Below are 20767 nucleotides of genomic sequence, written 5' to 3' on the forward strand. Positions count from 1 at the left end.
GCCTCTACCAGAGACAGGGACAGCTATTCAGCACTGCATCCTAAAGATACGCTTTCACTGCTGTCCTGTGGTGGCTTAGAGACCGTGCTGCCACTGAAGGGAGTAAACCAGGTCTCCCTCCTCCTGCAAGGCGGCTCATTCTTGCCCCCTCCTTTGTGTTGATAACACTAGAGGGCGTGCAGCTTATCATTCTAGTTGGAAACTCAGCCTCCCAAGAGCTTGTTTTCGGGAACTCCAAAGACCTGATCCAACTCGCTCTATGGTTGCACAAGTACCAGTACTGCTCCCAGACAAAGGGTGGGAGGAAACGGGTAGGAAAGGACAGATTGTTTCCTTTGGTAGCATCCCCATCTCAGCTGGATGAAACTGGTTGTAAAACTGCTCTCTATGCCTATAAAACTGGCAAGCACAGGAAATAAAAACCATTACTGCCAGCTGAAATTGCAGCAGGAAACTGTAGAAGCAGAAGACAGCCATCACCTCAGCCCCATAAATTTCACCTCCACACCAGAGCTAGCTCCCAAAATTATGTGACAAACACCAGAAGACCCCTATTACACATGACCAGCATTGCTTCTATTCATGCTGCTCTCAAGCATCCTGTAGTACTACATGGTCATGCTAAAAAAATATCATTCCTGTCTGATAGGACACAAATTAGATTCTCCCAAAGAACACTTGTACAGTTTTGCAAGCAGTTTACTGAATTGTTCATCTCAGTGAAGGTCTGCAGTGTTTGCTGGGACCAGTGCACTGGAGAGGGTGTGAGGAGGTCCCAAGTGCCCTACAGCGTGGGGAGGACTGATATCCTGATAGAATTCACTTGCCTTTGTTACCCTGGGAGTGCCCAACACTGAGAGAGCACTAGTGGTGTTGGAAATTCAAAATTTTTCAACCATTTCTAAAACTGAGGTTACCTTTTTCATCTACTGCTGGACCTGAGTGGCTTGATCCAAGCTACCAATGAAAGAAACAAAAAGCATGTCCGTGGGTGCTTGGTAGGATCCACAGATTCTGATCTTTTGCAGTGCCAGTGATCAACAGAACCTATAGTTGTTGAGTCCATAAAGGGCGGTATTCCTCTCTGCATGTGAAATCTGGGATGTAGTGGATTTTATTTCTTTGTAAAACATGAAATAAAACCCTGGCAACATGAGGAAAAGATGGAGGCAAATGTAACTACAGAATTTAGGGTGGGGAATATCTCCCTCCTCCAGGTTTTTGGAGGAAGAAAAGCTACTGCTACTGTGCAATAGAGTTTGCTTGTGGCTGCCTGAGAGGCTTTCTATATGCAAGTTGTTTTTCAAGTTCTCTGCCTTAATTTTCCGAATGCAGAGCAGAAGGGACAAGCAGGTTTAGCAGTAGTCAGGACCTGAGGACCACAGCACTCATCTCCTGTAAGCTTTTCAGAAGCCCCTCAGACTTTCTGTGAAGCCTCTTGGCAAGGCAGGCGCCAGCCCAGCACTGCAGGGAAGCGATTTCAGCACGACTGCCGGCGATGCCCGGCGGGCACCGCCCTCGCTCAAGGCCCAGAGCAGCTCTGTGCGTGTTACCTGTCTCGTCGCTGTACTCCCCGTCGGGACAGTCCACGCACTCGAAGCAGCAGGTGGGCTCCCCCTCAATGATGCCCTTCCTTGTGCCTGGCAGGCAGTCCCGGCTGCAGTTGGAAAAAGGCACCTGCAAGAAAAGAGCCCAAGCAGATTAATGGTGCCAGTGCCTTTCTATGGCAAGACCTTGGGCTTCCTCCAGGAGTGTTATTCCTTGGTTGGCATGCTGGATGAAGAGCCTCAAATGCTCACCTCTTCTCCCTGCCAGAACAGACATTTTGCACAAGAGTCCTTCCCTAACCCACTGCAGTGGGATTTCTTTGAAGGAACACATCAAGGGATGGTAAAGAAGATCAGCAGACCTTTGTAATCTGTGCTGTGTGGGCATTGCAAACCAGAATGTGACCATGAGATACATAATCCAAACCAGTCATTAGATGGTTAAAAGAAAAGACAATCAATCTCTATTGGCAGGAATTTGAGTCAGCCTTGGAGATGATGGGCTCTGACTTCTGATCCCCAATCCTATATATTGCATATTGTCTGCTAATAATTTATGGGAATTAAAATGGTTTTCTGAAACTCACTTCTTCTTTAGGAACACTGAGCATGTAAAGATGCAAATCAGTAGCGCTATACAGATCCAAGGGTTTCCAGACCTCTGCTGCTGTAAATCATGTCAACTGCTGGCTGTGCATTTATGCTGTGCCTGAGCCCACGTGAGCGTTGTCGTGTCTTGGCAGCAAGTGGTTGCATGGGCACACTCACTGCATGCCTGAAGTGCACCGACACAAGGACTTCAGCATGATAAATGGCAGCCTGGGCCTTTGTCACACAGTCATGACCTGAGGTTGAGCTCACCTTTCCCCAACTAAATTAAGGAAAGACAGATGCCACAGAACATGGCTTTCTCAGCTCAGGAGGGTTAAACCTACAATTTCCTCTGCTAGCACAGTACCATGACCCATACATACTTAAGGGTTGTTCTGTTTGGAAGCCTCCATTCACCTTTTTGGACATTTGATGCTAGTTTACCCAAGTGCTGCCAACCAGGAACCTCCTGTGCTGATGCACTTACACAATGAGTCCTAGGCATGGTTTGGAGGTTGCCTGCATGCAGGCATTGCCCTCAGCCCTAGGGGAAGCAAGCCCTCAGTAATGGCAACTCCTATGCAAAGATGACCGCTCAGTGGCTCAGGTGAACGTTGGCTCTGTTGCCTTTCACTCTGAAATGTAGCTGCAGCAGAGTTTGGGAATGCTGTTCCTAAGTTGTTCATCAGGATTACATGATTGATTGGATGGACACATACCCAGGGCAGATCCCTGCAGCTCCCCACTTGAAGCACTCTTTGCTGTTAGTGCCTATTGCTATTAACACAGTGTTCCTGTTCCTTGGGACAGTCTTTGAGCAGAGAGTGCATCCATCAAGAGGACTTCATCAGTCTAGGTTGTCTTTCCCTAGGCTGCCAACAGTGATTTTGAAACAGGGCTGAATCAAAGGCCTGGCTCAAGTCACACACTGCTTCCCCATTATCTACTAGGCTGATTGAGCTTCTAAGGAGGAAAATTAAATTGGTTTGGCATGATTTTATCTTGACAAATACATGTTGGTCTGTTCTTATCAGTTTATTATCATCTAAGTGTTTATAAACTGTTCAATATTTTTATCAAGTCTTTTAGGTTACTGAAATTCAACTCAATTCTGTATAATTCCCTTGGCTCTCCTACAACTGCTTTAAAAACAGGTATTACGATTACTCTCTAATCCTTTGAGACATCATGCATCCTCCACATTTCTCAAAGATGAATTGCTAGTACTTTTGTGATTGCTTTGGCTGAATCCTTAAGTATTCTGTGGGGAGTTTTATCAAGTTCTGCCAAAATGAATCTATCTTACCTACTCCTTAAAGTCATTCTTTTGCAAGTCTGCCCAATGCTTGAAGTCCCTATGTTAAAATTACCTACATTTAAACTTTTGTTGGGGATGACAAGAGGCACAGTGAGTGAAGTATTGGCTACTCTTTTTGAACAGGTCCTTTTATCTGAAAGAAATTAGAAGTCTATAAACTGGAAAAAAAATGCTGCAGACATAGAGATTGCAAACCCCTCCACTGCACAAATTTTACCCTGGCATTACACTCAGCAACATCCTGTCACATTTTCAACAGTTTAGACAGAGAACAAAGTTAAATATTGCACTGCTAGAAATATTTAGACCAAGAGAACACAATTATTCAGTTTAAGTAAAAAACAGCAAATCCTAACTGTTGGAAAAAGTGTAAGTAAGTTTCATTTGCAACAACCAGAAGGAGGGATTAGAATATCATGGTTTTTAAAGTTCCACTTATAGTTTGTGCTTAGAGTCTCCAGCTGGGCTTAGAAAAGCTCTGAGCTCAGTATTTCTGTGGTAGTATGCTCTGTTCAATTCATGCCTCCTTCAGAGTGCTCTGCACTCGAACCAGAAGTGAAGCTGGAGTAAAGGCAAGGCTGAACTGATGCTGTAGCTGTTTTGGGCAAGTGTAGCTAAGGCAGAAGCATTACCTGATCTGCCAGCCAATGTGAGTAATCACCTGGAAGTGAATTGCCTTGTTCATTAATCAGGTGCTGGTTTAACACATCTAAACATCGCAGCAGGGCCTGGCAGTGACATTTCTGAGTGAATACTCTACTCCCTATGTCCATTCGCAGACCACAAACCATATACCCACTCAGTATTCCCTCTGGGAGTCAGAGCTCCTGCCTAGCTGGCTGCTGCCAGCTATGGCTGCAGTTCATCTGGCTCTTGTCTGGAGATGTCTGCACCATGTTTCCAGCATGTGGGTCAGACACAGCCTGGCTCCTAGTCACAATAATTATGCTGAAAAGATTTAACATATGCAGGACAGTGGAGAAGGACTTAGGCCTGACTGAAGTCAATTGATACACCTTGAGATCACTGCTTATGAGACTGCAGAAGCACCCTCAAGGAGAATACAAAGAAAGGTAGCAGGTGCTGGCATCTTCCACTATTTGAGCACCATGTCCAAGTTAACCCAGGCATATCGACAGGAGTTGTTCTGTTGGTTTGCAAGGCAAGAGTGTGAGGAAGGCTCTGAGACTGGATGGGTGAAGCCAGCAGAAAGAGTTGCAAATATAACAGAGCAAGAAGAGACACTTCTTGATACAGAGATAATGGGAGTGAAAGAGATGGTTCTTTTCAGCAATGAAACTACTGAGCTCAGGAAAACTTGATTTAGTCAACAAGCAGACTTGGGTAATGAATTTCTCATCCCTGTTGAAACAGTGCTATAAAATTTTACTCTATCTGTTTGGGCAAGGAGAAAAAGACTTCATTTAAAACATTAACACCCAGGGTCATCAAATGTACAGGAGGGGAGGAGATGTTGTCTGTTATTTCAGTGTATAAGAAGGGTATGAAAGACTGTGGTAGAGACTGTATATACAGTAAGGTGAATGGATCTTTTAATGAGACATGAAGGCATAATATGAGGAGTCTGCAGGGCTAGTTCAAATTTCAGCTTGTGGAAACCTGGAAAACATTGCTGTGAGGATTTAAGCACTTACCTCCTTAGACAGTCCACCCCATAGGATCTTGTTTTCATTGATAAAAAGCCTCTCCCCTTTCTTGGCATAAACGTTGTAGTGCCCAACCTCTTCAAAGACGACTGAGCCATCCTCCGGAGAGAGATGCCAATTGATTATTGAGTAATTTCCTACCAGGTCCCCAAACTCATCAAAATCCACTTGCTCCCCCATATTATTGGTGAAATTTAAGTGTCGCAGATGCTTGAGAACCTAGAGAGAGACAGAGAGACACTATGAATGCCTGTGTGTTACAACCCTACCACAGCACACATCTGCTATGGGGACAGAACTAGGAAGAATCTCTTTACTACAGACCTTAACCTCTCCAAATGTTTTAATCACAGCAGTAGGAGGCTTTCTATCACACAAACACACACAGCCTGTACAAACCTTGCAGACAACACATGGTATCATGGCCCTCAGAGTGGTTGGCTACCCATCTGTAACACTTACTGATGCTCTCCCATCATCCACTTAGCATTCCTCTTTGGTCCTCTGAGTCACCTCTGCAAGCACAGAGCTCTTTCTTAGGGCAAGAGAAATGGCAGCAGCCTCTGATGTGTTTCAGTCACCCATGCATCGCTCCCACCCTGCTCTCGAAACCACTGCATAAATGCTCTCAGTTGGTATCTCTAGTCTCTGAATGATAATCACTCAGAAACAGGAATGCTTGAGAAACAACTCAGACTTGACTCTGGATTGAAAAGACCCAAGCCCAATGCACTTCAGTAAGAAAATCCCAACAAATCAAGATCATTTGCCTTGTGGCAGACCTGGAGAATTCTTACCACTTTTTTGGCTTCTGTCTCCTGGTTGCATAGTTGAAAGTAATTACATTCTGCCTGTTTTCAGGAGTCCTTCCCTGTAATTTTCACCTCATGCCTTAAAGTGTCATATACAATCACAAAATCATTAAGGCTGAAAAATACCTCCAAGACCATCAAGTCCAACCATTAACCCAGCACTGCTGTATTCACCACTAAACCATGTCCCCAGGTGCCATCTCCACACATTTTTGGAACACTTTCAGGAACGGTGATTGCACCACTTTCCTTGACAGCCTATTCCAATGCCTGATCACCATTTCAGTGAAGAAATTTTTCTTAATATTCAATCTAAGCCTTCTCTGGCACAACTTAAGGCCATTTCCTGTCATCATGTCACTTGTTACCTGTGAGAAAAGACCAACCCCCTTCTTGCCACAACCTCCTTTTAGGGAGTTATAGAGAGTGATAAGGTCCCCCTAAGCCTCCTTTTCATCAGCTAAACAGGCCCCCCCTTCCCTCAGCCACTCCTCATCAGACTTGTTTTCCAGACCCTTCACCAACTCTGTTGCCCTTCTCTGGATGTGCTCCAGCACCTCAATGTCCATCTTGTAGTGAAGGGCCCAAAACTGGACACAGCACTCAAGGTGTGGCCTCAGCAGTGCCAGGTACAGGGGACAATCACTGCCCTGGCCCTGCTGGACACATTATTGCTGATACAGGCCCAGTGCCATTGGCCTTTTTGGTCACCTGGGCACAGTTGGCTCGTGTTCAGCTGGCTCTCAATCAGTATGCTGCATGTCCCTAATCCCAGGGACAACTGCAGTTGTAAAATTCATGATCTAGATAGCCTGACAAGTAGACCTAGGAAACTGCAGCATGAAAGCAAGACTGTACTGGCAATTCATCCACACTGTATTGCTGTTCAAAAGTTAGTTACTGGTTTATGCTCTTACCAGATTTCTCCCCGTGCTCATCTATGGAAAGATGAGGTGACTGTGAGGGCACCTGGCTGTCAGCTGCCCCTAGACCACAGCAGCAGAGTTGCTGCTCTGGTTCTACTACCTGTGACAGCTCGTAAGCCCAGTAACCTCCCTCCCCCCCCCCCACCTGTGAGTGCCCAAACATACAACTCTGGATGGCAAAATGTAAGAGAAACCAAACTAAATCAATTTGTCTGGGCAGGCAGAGCCCTCTTCACCCCACAGACAGAACAGACAATATTGTTTTGATGAATCCTTTTCACCTGGAAACACAGGGACAGGGGAACAGAATCACTTCATTAATTCCTGTCAGTTTTGCTAAATTGTCTCATTTTTCGCTGTTTCCTTTTGGGATCCTCCTATCTCAAGCTAAAATCCCCAGAGCCACAGATACTCTCCTCTCACTGCCTATATCACTGCCAGCCTGAGAGAGTCCAGGAAAATCTTTGTAGTACTACACAGGATGTGGCCAACAATACCTTTTCAGCTTGTGTGATGCTGATGGAATGATATAAAAAGATTTCCACAGTATTTAGTCTTTGAATAATGGGTGAGACAGAGAAGGCAGGATTTTTTTCTGTCTTTCTCATCCGTGCTGCCCCTCCTCTGCAGACCAGCTCACCCATAAGGTGTGCAGCTGGAATGATCTCACTGAAGAGCCAGGACCTGTCCTTGGAAGATCTCACCCTGTGGTGGACATAGCAAAAGAAGGTGCTCTGTGCTGGCACTTTGCTGTGGAGAGCTGGGGCATTGCCTGCTGTGGGTAAGGAAATAGGAGACTGCTCCCCTCTCATTCCCCTCATTACCTCAGGGTACCCAGGAGGATGCTACTTGCCCAGCTCCATCAGGGGACAGTGAGAACAGAGCAGAAGCAGCTCTGAGGTCAGAACGGGTGTCAGGGTCTGCAGATGCACAGTGATGTGTTGTACTGCCTCACCTCCCTTTGGCCTCATCTGCATGGGGGCTGCAGTCTTGGCCTGGTTGTTACCAGAAACTTTTTCCATCAGCAGTGCAGGTGCTCAGCAGGGCAGCTCACATTCCTCTGCAGGCTCTGGCACCTACCACAGGGTGACAGCTGCAGCTTTGATGTCCAGATCAGGTTTGTCCTTATGCTGAGCCTAATGCTGTGTTTCTCCTCACTCCAACTCAGCATGGCACTCTCACTCAGCAGTACTGCATCCTTCTGAATGACACCAGGATGTCCTGACTGGGTATCACTGCTGGGTTGACTGTTACCTGTTTAGACAGGAGACCTTGCCCTTGTTTTGACTGCAGTTGCTACACACACTAGGAGACAATCTTGCAAGAGCAATATTGAAGATTCTTCAGTTCAAGTCCTGCCTCTCCCAGTCAGCTGCAGCAGCAGGAGGCTCACTGGTCTTAGAGTCAACAAGATGAATGGTGAAGAACTTCTGGATTCCCTGAATGCAATTTTTTGTTTGTTTCACAACATTCACCTCAATTAGTCTGTTCCTTTGCCTTCCCTCCCGTCACTAGGTTGCTTCAAAAGCAATACATACTCCTGGATTTTAGTGGGGTTTTGTAGGATTAGTTTGACAGGATCTTTCCCTTGGTCACACACACTCTACACCTGAGGATTCAGGTTATAAATAATTTCACGTATGACCTGATATGTCTATCTGACTGTTAATTCATATAAAAGCACTGATTTGCAATTAATGTTGTCTTTCCCCAGGCACAGTATAGCAGCTTCAGCTCTGCAACTATAGCTAGGGAACAAGAGAATATGTATCAGTTCATGCAGGAAAGGCATGTGACTTGATTAAAATCCCAAATGGAGAGGCAACAGGAACAACAGCAGTAACAAAGCCTGTTTTTTTCTTTACAGGAAACACCGAAGTTTTGCTTCAAATCTAAATCCTGAGGGGCAGCTTGTAAAATGAACAACTACCAGAACATGTTCCTTTTTTAGAGAGCAAGAAAATCCCAGGATCATATCTCTGTATCTCACAAGTTCTGCTCTTTACAGGGTGAAAATGCAGACAAGGAATATATATGCACTAAATGTTGAAAGAGGAAGTTGTAGGCTCTGAATAACTACAGCACTCTTTTATAGTCACCAGACTATCAATGATTAGCTAAAGGCTTTTCAGTTAAAAATGTGTCGCTATGTTTTGTAACTAAAGATAGAAACATAAATAACCAGGACTCAATCTACAAAGACCTAAAAGACCCTGCTTCAGCCAGGCCAAGAGCGTGTGTCAGGGGTACATGTACCATACCCTGGAACCAAGAACTTATGAAAGAAGTGTTGACCTCGTGGCTCAGATATACCATCAGCTGCTGGTGGAGCAGCTGCTCCTGCAGGGACAGCATTGTGCAAGCTGCTGTCTTCAGATATTTCTTTCTGGAATTTTTCCTTCTTTTCTTTTCTCTCTGTCACAGACTTCATGTTGAATTGCAATGCCTTTTAATTAAAACACCTCTTATCTGAAAGGACTTGCAAGCTGCCCTCTAGTTCAGCCTCCCATAATTCCTGGTAAGGTCATTCCCAGCCATGCAGCACCCCATGCTTTATTCAGGCTAGATATTCTGGGACATGTTGTTTCCACTCTTATAGAAGGATCATAAAGCCATAAAATAAATACAGTTGTATTAGACCAGGTGGCAGCTCACCTGCCCAGGACCTGTTTCTGACTGTGGCCAACAGCAAATACCTACACAGGAGCATACAGTGATGTGATACTACCCCTGAACACTCTCACACATTTTGCAGCTCTGTGACCTCCGGGGCCAGAGGCTTTGTACCTGATAACCTTTGGGTGGATTTTTCTTCCATGATGTTGCACATTTGTGTTCTGTGCAAACTTTTCACAGCCACAACCCCCTACAGCACAGAGACCAACATTTTATGAGACAAGCACCTCTTCGTCTCTTTTGGAACAGAGCAGCTACTAATCTCTTTTGATGACCTTCATGCTTATATTGGCAAAGAACTGTCATTTTCCAATCATCTCTTCCAAGCCTCTCAGGATTTTACAAACCTTTGTCAGATCTCTCTTCAGACACCTTTTTTTCAGGCTGATGAGCCCTATCTGATGTTGCTACGTCTTGTACAGAAGATGTTCCACTAACCCTTCTCTAAACATTCCCAATCTTCTTCATCAGTTCTGAGCCTTGCACATGATACTGAAGTGAGATGCACCAAAGGGTTGAGAAAGTGGCCCCAGGACACTCTGTTTACCTCTCTGTCCCTTTTCCAGTGTGACTATTCTTAGAAGTGTGTTTGCTTTTTTTGACTACTATTCAGGCAGACCTGAGGATCCACCCATAGACTTGATCAACTTCATTTGAGATAAGTCAGGTCTCATAATTTATTTTTATACTCTGCTGAGTATCTTTCAACCAACATACATGTAAGCTCTGAATTTGGTGACCGACTACCAGAGGATGTCTTTAAGAAGCCTGAGCATACCCTATGAATAGAAGTTCCCTTATCCATACACATCCCAAAGCCTTCCAAGCACTTCAGGAAGTTTGTGAGGTAAGGTTTCTCTTTAGAGAAGTCATGGTCACTCTTCCTCTGTATACTCTATTTTTTCTTCCTGATTTTTTTTTTTTTTACCCCAGTTTCTAATAATGGGCTCAATCAGGCTCTGCTAGTTCCTCGGATCTCCTCCAGAACCCTTTCAGAAAACTGATGTCACATCTGTCACATTTCTAGTCCTCAGGGCCTAACACTCTTCAAGTCTGAGGAGATGGACACCACAGCCAGCTGTTCAGCTGCTTCATCTGTGAGCTCTGGCAGATCCCTTGGGTGAATATTGTTCACTTGCCCTGAAGTATCAAGGTTCATTTTGCTCATGTTCCATAGTTTCTTCTATAGTCAGTTCAATTAGACAGATCCTCTAAAGTCCCCCATAAATAAATAAACCTTCTTAAGTTTGTCCATGAGGAGCACACTTTTCTTCCGTCATGGCCTTAGCTTGTCTTTTGCAGTGATAATCTACAGCTCAACAGACAGTCCTACTCCTGAAATGTTTAAAAAGGATTTATGAGCTTTTGCCCCATTTACAAGCTGTTGCTCATTCGGTTTTTTGATCTGCCTTATTTTATTTTTACATTTAACCTGCCAGAGTTTATGAATCTTCCAATTTTACTCACTGGACATAACTCAGTTATTTGAAGGATGCTGTCCTCACTTTTAACAAACACCACCTTTGTTTTGTCTTGCCAGCTTCCTTTCTCCACCTTTTCTTGATCTGCAGTATACACTTACTTTCTGTCACTAGTATTGAGGCTGGTGGCAGGCAAAAACATCCATTTAAAATTTTGAACGCTGTCAGATAGCAGAGAATTGTGTGTGTGTATGCATGCCCAAAGCTGAACTTTGAGCTGTCCTCTGAAGAACAAGCCATGGACTAGTTGTACATTTGATAGCAGCTGGACTAAACAATAGTGGCGTGTCCTCAATATGCCAATTAGTAACAAGATAGGAGACAGATCCACCAGTTTGGAGGATGATTGCAACCAAAAGCTAGGGCTCAGAGCTAGAAACAAGAAAGCAAAGATCATGTCTGCATGAAAAACACTGGAAGTAGGGAAAGATCTTGGAGATGAAGGAGATGTGTGGAGACAAATGTTGGGGGATGCTCAGTAACCTAGGCCAGTAATTCTTGAGAAAGGCAACTGAGAGGAGCTGCGCAGCATAAATGGACAACTTCCACCTTGGCCAACCTCCATCATGTCCCTGCCAGGAAGGGAAGGTAAGACTTGATGATGTAGAGCTGTGGGGAGAGCAAGAGTGTGTGAGATACCAAAAGTTGCTAAAAGCTGTAGTCTTTTTAATTCTTAAGTACATGTAAATAAACATCAGTATCTAGGTGTGCTATGAGCTGTCCTTTACTCTGTCCCAACTGTGCCAGGTCCTTAACTAGTCTCCATATACTGTCAAGGGTTTAATATCCTTGGCTTCCTTCTGCAGTTACTTTCTGATATGTTTCCTCCCTAGGTCAAATGGCCCTGCAATGGAAGAGAACCTGGGCACCTTATAGGTGTCTGTCACCATAAAGGACAAAAAATTTCCCCTCCTAACACACAGTTGCAAGCAATCCTGTCTTAACAATTAATATACATTTTCCCACTTAAGTTTTAATTTCTGTCTACCTATCCCTCTGCAGGCCTGTAAAACTGTTCTGGAATGATAGGTACCAAAAGTTTTTCTGCTGCCAACAATATCATGTAATGGCTAAGTGCGAATGAAGATGAAAAGCTGGCAACTGTCCTCAAGATGGCAAGTCCTGACTTTCATTTTGAATTGCAGAGAGCCCAATCCCCTTTCTTGTTTCGGATCCCTCATCAAACACATGGAGAAGCTGCCTTCATAATTCTGTAACAGATGTAAGGACTTGAGAGATCAGTCATTGCATTAGGCCATGGCTCTTGGTGCACAGAGCTTAGGTTTTGCCTGTGGTCAAGTGTCATGAAGAAATAGGCCCAGCTGCTTGTAAAATGCTTTAAGAGAAATGTTATCTGAAGCAATGGTTTTTTGGTGTTTTCTTCTTTCTTCCTTTCACTTTCAACTACTTATGTGTCAATTCTTCATTTACAGGCTAGAAAAACTCTAATTTTTAGTTTCTGTATCAAATTCCTGCTGCATTCTCTACTTTGGAATATCTTGTTCTGCCTGGTTTTTTATGTAGGGCCAACTCTTAGGCTCTCTGAAAGGTAGTGCTGTCATCACAGCATCAAGCAGTCCTGACACACAGGACCCAAGCAGACAGGAAGGTGCTGGTCCTGGCCCCTTGTGTCAGTAACGCCTGTTTCCAGAAGCCTGAGGCAGAGGAAGATGAATTTCACCCTTCTCTCCAAAGCATTCTTCTTGCTAGCAGGAGCTGCACTTTCCTTCCCCTCTACCTCTCCTCCTTCCCTGCTGCCCTTTGTACACCAAGAGGGACAGTAGTGTTGTAGTGCTGATCTTGTTTTTAAAACCAAGCTGCCAGAATATGCCAGCACCATTTCCAAAGGCCGTTCAGAAGACAACAGAATTCTTCAGCCAGTGAAGGATGTGATTCATTGCCTCACACCACTTGCTATATTCACAGAATCATAGACTATTCTGAGTTGGAAGGGACCCACAAGGATCATCAAGTCCAACTCCTGGCCCTGCACAGGACACACAAAGAATCACGCCATGTGCCTGAGAGCATTGTTCAAATGCTTCTTGAACTCTGTCAGGCTTGGTGCTGTGACCACTGCCCTGGGGAGCCTGTTCCAGTGCCCAGCCACCCTCTGGGTGAAGAACATTTTCTTAATATCTAATCTAAACCTCCCCTGACACAGTTTCAGCCCATTCTCTTAGCTCCTATCTCTGGTGACCAGATTCCACCTAAGCTGCCTGGTTCCTATTGGTTTTCTGCTCTGAAGAACTGACTGTTAATACTTTTTATCACTATAAGGGTAACTCAGGTGGAGAAGCTGAAAGGTACCCAGGAACAGACCTATGATTCTCACTGTAAATACCTCACAAAAAAATTTGAATGTCTTCCTGTCGCACACATCCAGCTTCATGCACAAGGAGTGCCTGGTGTGTAGCTGGGATACCGAGCACTTAAAGCCAAAATAATGAAAACCAGTCAGCACCTACTGTGCAAGGCCTGGGCTGTACTCCAGGATTGAAACTGTCAGGTTGGCAACAGGGCAGATGAACAAAAGGAGACAGACTCTGGAAGAAGGGCTGGTGTCAAAGAGAGAGGAATTGATAGTCAGCCAGAGATACACTGACAATACTCCAAGGGAAATTTGGCAAGATGGGATGGACATCTCAGCTCTGGTGAAATGCTAGATCTGCACTGACTTGAAAAACAGAGTGAAAGCAAGAGTTCATTCAATACTCAAGAATAGCTGTGTGAAGCCTGAGAATAACTCAAGAACATTCAATGTTGTTATGCTTTGATAAGAACAGAATGACTTCCTTGTAAAATCTAGGAAGGTCATTGGATAACACAGTTAAATGTGTACGACAAAAACAATGTGCCATATGTTAGAAGTAATAATTTAAGCTATTCATAATCATTATTGAAGAAAATTAACTAACTGCTGAGGACAAAGACCTGTTCATTATTGTAGGCAGGTCAGTAAAAACACTCTGTGCATTATGCAGCAGAAGGAACAAACAAAATATTAGGATATGAAAGTAAGAAGGAAAATGATACTGAAAATCTACTGCCAATAGTACAAGTCTCCTCTGGAAAAAAGCTCTTAGTTCTATTCATTTCATCAGAAAAGAAGAATAAAATTAAAGGAAGATCAGAGAAGTCCAGAAGTGGTGATGATAGCTCTTGGACAGTCAGTCTTTCATTTCAAGAGAGATGAAAGCATGGAATTATTTAATTGTTTATGAAACATGTAGTGATTTGTGGAAGAGAGGTGATATATTCTCACAGAAGCAGAGACCCCTGTCTGTGCAAAAGCAACTGACTTTATTCAGGTCTCCAGAGAAGTACAGGATATCAAGCTGACATGACAAGATGTGCTGATTATCGTATGGTAACTGATAATTGGTTCCATTCTGCTTCTGTCAAGGATATGGTCCCTGGGCAGATGGGGGCTGGATCTCTCTCTGCCTCTTCCATTGACCAATGTCCTGTCCTTGAGGAGGGGCAGCACTGGTGCTGATGTGGGGACCCATACATATGGCATGTCCTTTCTTTGTGAGAGAGAAGCAGGATCTCCAACAGAAACTTGCAGAAATTGGGAGAGGAAGGAACTCATGTGGACTGCACTGAAAACACCATCACCTTCTGCTCAGAAGAAGGTGCTTGGTGCTTCCCTTGTCTCATTTGGTGCTGTGAGTGCTTAGTCTGCTTGGAAACTGGTGAAGCCTAGAATTTCCAAAGACAAGGACCAGTTTTTTGCCTGTAACTGGACTTGATGGGTCAGTTTATGTGGTCTTCTCACCAGCAGTCCAGCAAGCCTGCTCTGCTGATTAACACCTGCAGCAGCTTTGATGCTTTCTTGATGATGAAAGGTGACAAAACGAACAAATTAATAGCTACTACTACAGCAGTAGAAGCAAGTAACTTAAACCAAAAATGTCAAAGGCAAGCATTTCTAAATGGAACTTGATGTAAAATGGGAGTAATCTGATTTAGGATTAGATTTACTACAGTACCATATTTATAAGGATGTCCAGAGAGAAATCAAAACCCAAGCCTAGTGGATTTCACAACAGAGGCTGCACAAGTCAGGTCCAACTGAGATACTTCAGAAGAACCCATTAGGTATTTACTGGTGTTTGCAGATGCCTCAATTCCATTACAAATCTGGGTCTGAAATGCTTCTGAAAGACCTGTCTGATGAGTCACAGAGGCTCCCAAAGGAATCAAGAAATGATCTTGCAACATTTTGGCATTGCGTGGCTGCTTTTCCAGACTGATTTAACCATCAGTTAGGAGGTCGCAGGACACAGTAAGGATGGGACCAGGATATTTTGTTTCCCCAAGGTCCTCCACAAGTCCTGTTGGCCCTGTGCACACCTACAGTTCTAAATGCAGTTGTCCATAGAACACTAGTCCTGAGCCTGTACTGCGTAATGCTTAGCTGATAGCAAACAGCACCTCACACAGGTGTGCCATGGTAAAGAATAATGATTTGGCTCAGTGTGACCAAAGATTTGCATAGGAAAACATCATGTGAAATCTTGTCAAATGAAATTCAGTACAAACATATTTTTTAAGGTCAAACTCAAAAATGTGACCTTCAAGTGCCAGTTCCATTTTCAACTGTAATTACATTTTTTTTTAGTGGGAAAAAGGGGAAACAACTCGTTTTGAGTCTGTCAAAATGCTGGTTTGGACAGTGATGTTTCCATTAACTGCAATTAGTGAGTTTGATTAGCTCTAGAGTAGAAAAGAGATGACAAAATACTTTTTACCTCTAACATTTTCCCTTTTCCTGTTTTAAATCAAGATCCAGCTGTATGATGGTACCCCAACATATTTGTATGGCCCAAAGCATGATGTTCCCTAAATCTTTCCTACATGCAACTTCAGGAGCTGGGGCATCTGGAATAGCCTCCGTTCCAGTTCAGTGCCATTCCAAACAGACTTAATCTGATCTACTGACTGCAGTAAGTTTCTTCTGGGGACAGATGGCTGGAGTCACAGCACCTCTCCCCTCCTTACAAATCCTGTAAGCATTAATTCAGTTCCTAGGAATCAGGACAAAAATAATGGTAGCAAAATGAAAAATAGTGTCTGTGGAAAACCCCTAGATGCAGGATATAATGCTATATAAAATCAAGGAGGCTTCTGACTACTCTCTGCTCCGGTGATGTACAAGCATAGGACAGTGAGGATGGAGGCCTCTGAAGTCCACAGAATGGAAAAAATCCATGGACAAGCTACAGGAAGCAACTGACTGACGGTACCTTATGCATGATAAACTCATTATCAGTTCAGAATGTTGCCTATGTTCATTAAAATAAAAGCTCATTAATTAGGGAGTAATTTGATGCCATCCTCATCATACAAATAGAGCTCAAACAGCAGTGTTTATTATGGTGGGCTCTAAAAGCACTAATCCAACACAGAACATCCAAATAAGGCTGAAAAACACAGATGTTGTATTGGCAGACAGTAGAACATAAAAAATCCTAGAGAACAAAGAAGAAAAAAATCACCAGGCAATGTATTAAGGAGTTCCTTGTACATATTAAAATTGAAAGGTGCCATGTATGCCAGATCCTCATGATATTAAGGCTGTAAGAGACAGCTAAAGAGGATGGAAAGCTAAAGAGAGAGCTGAGGAGAAGCAGGAAAGCTAAATGAATGATATGTTAGTGCCCTTACTATCAGAAAAAAACTCAGACATTCTTATCTCAAGGACACTTGTTTTGGAACCATAATGTGACATTAACTGAGGTAGAAGGTCCTTAAAGAGGGATTAGAGGGCAGCCTGAGGAATATAAATTGGATCTAAAAGGCTGACAGAACCAGACAGTTCATCACAGCACTCCATGAGCAATAAAGAGAGCACTAATACAGTAGGTTTATGATATACACATAAAAATGCCACTGGCTTTGAATGATAAAGCCAATATGCTATCTAATCTTATTCCACAGCAACCCCAATCCACCTTTTTGCTACACCTGCGAGTGTAGTGCATTCCCAGCCCTGTGTCCAAAGTTCTGCTCAGTGTCAGCCTCTGGTGGGCTGCAATGGCTGCCAAGAAAAAACAATACTGTAAAAGGCAGAGGGATGTCCTCTGTAGCCAAAGGCTGGTTAGCCTGACATCAATCACAGGAAAAACAATGGAAAACAAGAGTTTAGGGCTGAGGAGCAATTAATACAAAACTATTGGTCTAAAACATAATTGCTGCCACCTAATAACATTAGAGGAATACAGATCTTCTTAAATTCAAGTTGGGTTGACAGACATAGGCCTTCAGAAGTGAAGTAACTGAGCTTTACACTTTATGTAACATGGATCAAGAATTGCCCAACAGATATGAACAGAGGCAGATCATCAGTTCCTGGGGAATTCCTCCAGCCTCAGTAACCATATGTTCATCAGTACTCTGGCAGCAGCTACAAAAGCACTGCTGGGAAAATTTGCAGAAAATTCATGGATTGAGGTAACGGTAAATAACATTCAAGAAAAAGCACTGGCCCTCAGATTGCTTTCAAACATCTGTGTTTAATATAGAGAAATTCGGGCTTGTGCATCAAGGCATAAGAAATTCACACCAGGCACAGGAAGGGTACCATCTGCTGCAAAGTATTACTGGCTACTAAATGTGACCTTTCCATTGCATGCAGTGGCATGGAAGGGTCAGGCACCTTGTGCTCCTACAAATGAGGAAGTAAGAGGAGTATGCAAATGTGGGAGTTTTTTCACTGTCTGGCTGTGCTGAGTCTGTTGAAGGAATACTGAATACATGCCAAAAGAAGGGTGAGTGAATGGACAAGACACAGAACTAAAGCACAAAACCTACCTTATGACCAAAAGTCCACTCTGTTTAAATTATCAAGGTAAGACTGAGGGATAATTTGATCAATGTGCATAAATATTATATGGAGAAAAATGATGCATACTTCATCTGGACTTTAAAATCTAATAAAGCAAGCCCAAGTAAGGACCAATGAAACTAAAGGTCAGTAAATTCCAACTGGAAATCAGACACAATCTGTGACAAGAGATGTGGCTTGCCATGGATCATACTAATTAAAAAAAAGGTCTACTAGCCAGCATGTCTTTGGGGAAAATAAATCTTGCTAAACACAAGTTTGGCTGTCAAACACAGCCCTTCAGAAGTGAAATACCTAGGTTTTACATCCGATGTGAAGCAGCCCTTAGCTGGATCAAGATTACTTGCTTTCCTGAACGTGGCATAAATTTACATAGTTAATTATACAAAGGATTTCAAGCTGCATGATCATTTGGAAAGTGACCCCATTTGAACATTTTTTAGGTTTCTGTTAAGGTTTAGTGGGGAGGGATGGTCTCTGGACAGAAAAACATAATTGTACAGGTACAATGAAAACTAATTGTCAGTGCTGTTAGATGGTACTTTGTGCTGTGTGCTCCTGTCTTTATCTATAGCCATGACATGAAAAAAAATCAGAGCCACTTAGTCTAGACTTACTGCCATAATTGCTTTGGTTTTCACTTGCAGCAAATATAATATGGAGAAATCCATTGGGTACAATAGCCCAGGTTGCTGTGTACTAATGTTGAGGGATCTATTGGCAGAAGTCCTAACTGAGTAAATGATGCTTTAATGCTCTTGGGACATCACCACACTGCACAATAACTATTGTGGTGAAGTATCTAACAACTTAAGATAGGGCTCTTCTTATTAATTTAAGTTTAATATTAAATAATACATTAAAAATTGTCATATTATTAAAGCTACTAATAGATTCAAAGGTTCAAGTGCTCAGTGTTTTCAAGTAGTATAATTCACATATGTTGTCTTGTGTAATTGAAGTCTGATTGAAATGTTTTTTCTGGAAGGTGTTTAATGCCATCCCTACGCAGCTGTGCAGAGAACAACTGTGTACATGTGTCCCTTTACACCCCTTTGCTGTCACTTTCTTCAAACAGCCCTTTATGGATCAGTGTCTTCAAAGTCCCAATGAGGTCTGAAACTGCATCCTGCACAAAGCACTGCTGATACTGCTTTGAAGAACTGTTCTGCTCTCTAGACCAGGAGAATGTCATAACTTTTGACTGTAAATCCTTTCCTATTTGGAGCTATAGGATGAATTACTTCAATGCTTGGGTAAACTCTTTGTTAGAATGAGAACCAACAGATTCTGCACTCTAGGGGTCATTTCTTTTAACAAAACCATGGTAATTCAAGAAACCTGGGTTCAATGTTTACTTATAATGTATTCAAGAAGTACTATCCGTGGGGAAAAATAAAAAGAGTCCCTAAGTTTCCTATAGTCACAGTGAGTTGACTGAACTCATGCAAGTGTTTCAGACATTCAGAGTGGGCAAGCACAGTCATAGGTCCCATCAGTGGTCAACTAACGTTCCAGGGGATTCAGTTACTGTGTCTGGGCACATGTTCCACTTGGCTACTGGCTTGCATCCATTTTTTCCATTTCCTCTACCAGTGTAAGTTTTGGCCAACAAAGAAATCTCATATCGAGACTTTGATTTTTACAGTCTTTCATGTCATTCTTCCTACAGACACGAGTGAAAGTCCTTTCAGAGCAAAGTATTGCTTCTAGTCCAGTTGGAAGACCACTCTTATAATTCTACAAGACAAAAGGGTCACCATAAAAAGTAATTTGTTCTCATTCCTTCTAACTTGTGTGCAGAGCAACACCAGTCCTTCATAGTGCATGAAAGTTCACTTTGGAGATAAAACTCTGTGGCTGGTTAGTAAAGCGTTTGTGAAGATGGCTGACTACTCATAAAAAAATGAAATAATAAACTATGCTATGATTATCATGCCTTTGAAGATAGCTTCAACCCTACCTTGGGATAAATGGAAATTTTTTATATATCCACTTGTTTCCTCATCCCACTTTGTGAGTGCTGTTAGGAAGCTCTCAAGGTGCCCTTTATCACCAGCTCCATTTGTGAGTAGTATCAGTGCCAGAAGAAACTTTACATTCTTTTCTGTAACAAAGACATGCTGTGTCTTTATAACAGATACTGGTGTCTGATGTCTTGGTAATTCAAGGGATAATTGTTATCTGAAGTTGCTACAGCGATACGTTATAGGAGCATTTAATGGAGCCTTCCCTAAAATTCCCACTATAGGCTGCAAAACTGACTTTTCCCCAACTGACAAAAGTACTTCATAAATGAGCTTCATAAATATAAAAAAGTTCTTTTCAAATACAGCTTTTGTTGTAAAGCAGCACATAAGTGACTCTATTGAAAGTGACTTTTATGAAAAATTCAACGTGTTTGGGGGCAGACAAGAATACTGTGGGTTTGGTCATCAGGCAGTGTGTCCTACCCCAACTCAGAAGAATCTCAGCCATTCTTTACTTAGTAATTATTAACCATAACTCCTTTGTTGTATTTGCTGCATGCAGGTAATTCACCCTTCTTCTAGCAGCCTTGTCAGGGCCATAGTTTCCCAGCACCTTTCCTACCGGTGAGTCCAGTTAAGTCTTTCTCCTTTTAGCTGTAGAGACATCTAAATAATACTCCATCTGTTGCCTGCTTAGTGGAAGATATCTCAAGTGATGCTCTCAGCTGATGGCAAGTTGTTATCTTCAAATTGATGAATAAGCAATTGTCTGTTGTTGCCCTGGTAGGGAAATATCTGTGTTTGCTCTATTGACCCCCAACATTTCTGTGCATGGCCCAAGTTGTGTCCCTCTCAATTCTGTCTCCCACAACAAAGGCACACCTCTTGCCTTCTGTTCACAACAAATACATCTTCAGTGCATTTGT

At 43.0% G+C, this 20767-nt stretch overlaps 1 protein-coding gene across 2 annotated transcripts in view; it reads right to left on the bottom strand.

Annotated features, from left to right (window-relative positions):
* CASR (calcium sensing receptor) overlaps window positions 1–20767 on the bottom strand; it is a 72874-nt gene that overhangs the window by 3199 nt on the left and 48908 nt on the right. For both annotated transcript variants that reach the window (XM_069019030.1, XM_069019039.1), the window contains 2 exons: window positions 5112–5342; window positions 1554–1677 (listed from right to left, as the gene is read on the bottom strand). In XM_069019030.1, coding sequence (XP_068875131.1) covers window positions 1554–1677; window positions 5112–5342 — 355 coding nt within the window. The remainder of the gene's footprint in view (window positions 1–1553; window positions 1678–5111; window positions 5343–20767) is intronic.

This window comes from Aphelocoma coerulescens, chromosome 1 (genome assembly GCF_041296385.1).
Source record: "Aphelocoma coerulescens isolate FSJ_1873_10779 chromosome 1, UR_Acoe_1.0, whole genome shotgun sequence".
NCBI lineage: Eukaryota > Metazoa > Chordata > Aves > Passeriformes > Corvidae > Aphelocoma > Aphelocoma coerulescens.